This window comes from Hyla sarda, chromosome 6, assembly GCF_029499605.1.
Source record: "Hyla sarda isolate aHylSar1 chromosome 6, aHylSar1.hap1, whole genome shotgun sequence".
NCBI lineage: Eukaryota > Metazoa > Chordata > Amphibia > Anura > Hylidae > Hyla > Hyla sarda.
Window position 1 is genome coordinate 33,282,372 of NC_079194.1, and position 2,500 is coordinate 33,284,871.

Consider the following 2,500-nt stretch of genomic DNA (forward strand, 5'->3'; position numbering starts at 1 on the left):
TGGGAGTTGTAGTTTTGCAATGGCTGGAGGCACCCCTGCGTGGGAAAACACTGCAATAAGTAAATTAGGGATGTAGCTGGCATTAGTAGATCAGGCACAAGTTAATTTTAATTACATTTGGGATCTGGGAAAAGCCAGGAAGTTTTTATAGACTTGGGGTATATAGGACTCTAACTAAACATCAAGCACAAGAGCTGACACTCAGATTCTTATACACACAAGCTGGTACAGGGGATGCTCTCTTATGGCATTGCTGGAAAGTTTCAGTCTCTGGGGGTCTCATACAAGTTAGGGGGGGGGGGGGCTCCATGCTGCATGTTCAGTTTTAGCAGGAGATATCACAGTCCTGGACCTGACTTATTCCAGAGTGTTACATATAGATAGAAGTGATCTCACTTTACACTGTCTTTCCCTGGCTGAGGTAATGAGGAGGGGGCTCTGCTCCCCCCTTGTCACCACTTGTCCATCACTGGAGGCTCCACTAGTGCATGACAACCTTTTGTTTTGCTTAACAAAATCCGGGCCCCTCCTACCCAATGATCAGGAATGGGTTGGTTAGAGCTCTCACACATATTGGTGGTGGGTTCTGCAGGCAGCTGTGCTGACCAAGTGTAGGAAGGCTGAGGAGCATCAGGACACAGGAGACCTCCTGACTACTGTCTCTGCTGAGGAGCATCAGGACACAGGAGACCTCCTGACTACTGTCTCTGCTGAGGAGCATCAGGACACAGGAGACCTCCTGACTACTGTCTCTGCTGAGGAGCATCAGGACACAGGAGACCTCCTGACTACTGTCTCTGCTGAGGAGCATCAGGACACAGGAGACCTCCTGACTACTGTCTCTGCTGAGGAGCATCAGGACACAGGAGACCTCCTGACTACTGTCTCTGCTGAGGAGCATCAGGACACAGGAGACCTCCTGACTTCTGTCTCTGCTGAGGAGCATCAGGACACAGGAGACCTCCTGACTTCTGTCTCTGCTGAGGAGCATCAGGACACAGGAGACCTCCTGACTACTGTCTCTGCTGAGGAGCATCAGGACACAGGAGACCTCCTGACTACTGTCTCTGCTGAGGAGCAACAGGACACAGGAGACCTCCTGACTACTGTCTCTGCTGAGGAGCAACAGGACACAGGAGACCTCCTGACTACCTGCTGACCCAACTTCTAAAGTTCTCCCACCACCACCACCATCACCATCATCCTCACCACCACATGACATGCTCCATGGCTGACTGTGCTGCCTTGTGATACTTCCAGGAGGAGATCACTAAACTTTACTGCCTGCCCTTCCTCTGTGTGTGGATGCTGGAAGAAACGTGGTGCTTCTGTATATGGAAATTGTGGGGTGCAGAACAGAAGAAAGTGCCTATCCCTTCCGACCAGCAGCCATGCTCTTCCATGGGATAACAGGGGGACATATACAAGGGATCATGGAAGAGATGGAGAGAAGGTCCAAGTCAGCAGATAGCCGCCTAGCCAAAACTATCCAGGTCAATGGCAGAGAAACAGTGAGTACAACAGTCTATATGTCTATCTATCTATCTATCTATCTCATATCTATCTATCTCATATCTATCTATCTATCTATCTATCTCATATCTATCTATCTATCTCATATCTATCTATCTATCTCATATCTATCTCATATCTATCTATCTATCTATCTTATATCTATCTATTACACATCTATATTTCTATCCCTCTATCTTATATCTATCGTTCTTACATCTATTTATCAATCTGTCTGTCTGTCTATTTCTTTATATTGTTTTAATAACTTTCTAATCTTTGTTGAAAACTAAATAAAAGTGTAATAGTAATATTAATTATGTACTAATTTTATATTACCTGTATTATAAATACATATTGTTTATAATTTATTTTGTTTATTTACCATTTTGTGTCTTCAATTTATGAATTTATATAATAGGTCTCTTTTCATTCAACACTCTAATATCAAAAATCATGTGTTATTATTAAAAATATATTTATCAGTCTATCTATCTATCTATCTATCTATCTCATATCTATCTATCTATCTTATATCTATCTATCTATCTATCTATCTATCTCATATCTCTCTTTCTCTCTCTCTCTCTCTCTCTCTCTCTCTCTCTCTCTCTCTCTCTCTCTCTCTCTGTCTATCTATCTATCTATCTATCTATCTATCTATAATAGCTATATTATTCTTATGCCTGAACAGAGCCATTAAATCATCAGCCAGAGATGCTCTGTAGAAATAAATAACCAATATTATTCCCCAGCGTTCTGTGGTCATACATAACATATATCACACTTCTAACAGACTTGCACCAATAAAATCCTGTTAAATATTCAGCACACAGCTATCAAAAATCTATTTCCATACTTACTGATATCTTTGTGCAGTTAACACAGGCAATATCCCATTTTTGTTTTATTTTCCTCTAAATTTTAGGTTATTATTTAAAAAAAAAAAAAGTATTAAATGTTGCAATTTATTGCTATGTTCAATTAA

At 41.4% G+C, this 2,500-nt stretch overlaps 1 protein-coding gene across 5 annotated transcripts in view; it reads left to right on the forward strand.

The window, feature by feature from the left end:
* Positions 1 to 605: 605 nt before the first annotated feature.
* LHX9 (LIM homeobox 9) overlaps positions 606 to 2,500 on the forward strand; it is a 56,231-nt gene continuing 54,336 nt past the window's right edge. The window contains exon 1 of one of the 5 annotated variants that reach the window (XM_056523461.1): positions 606 to 1,511. In XM_056523461.1, the coding sequence (XP_056379436.1) occupies positions 1,335 to 1,511 (177 nt within the window). In that variant the 5' untranslated portion in view covers positions 606 to 1,334. The remainder of the gene's footprint in view (positions 1,512 to 2,500) is intronic. The other 4 variants (XM_056523459.1, XM_056523464.1, XM_056523463.1 and 1 more) reach the window with 4 other exon arrangements.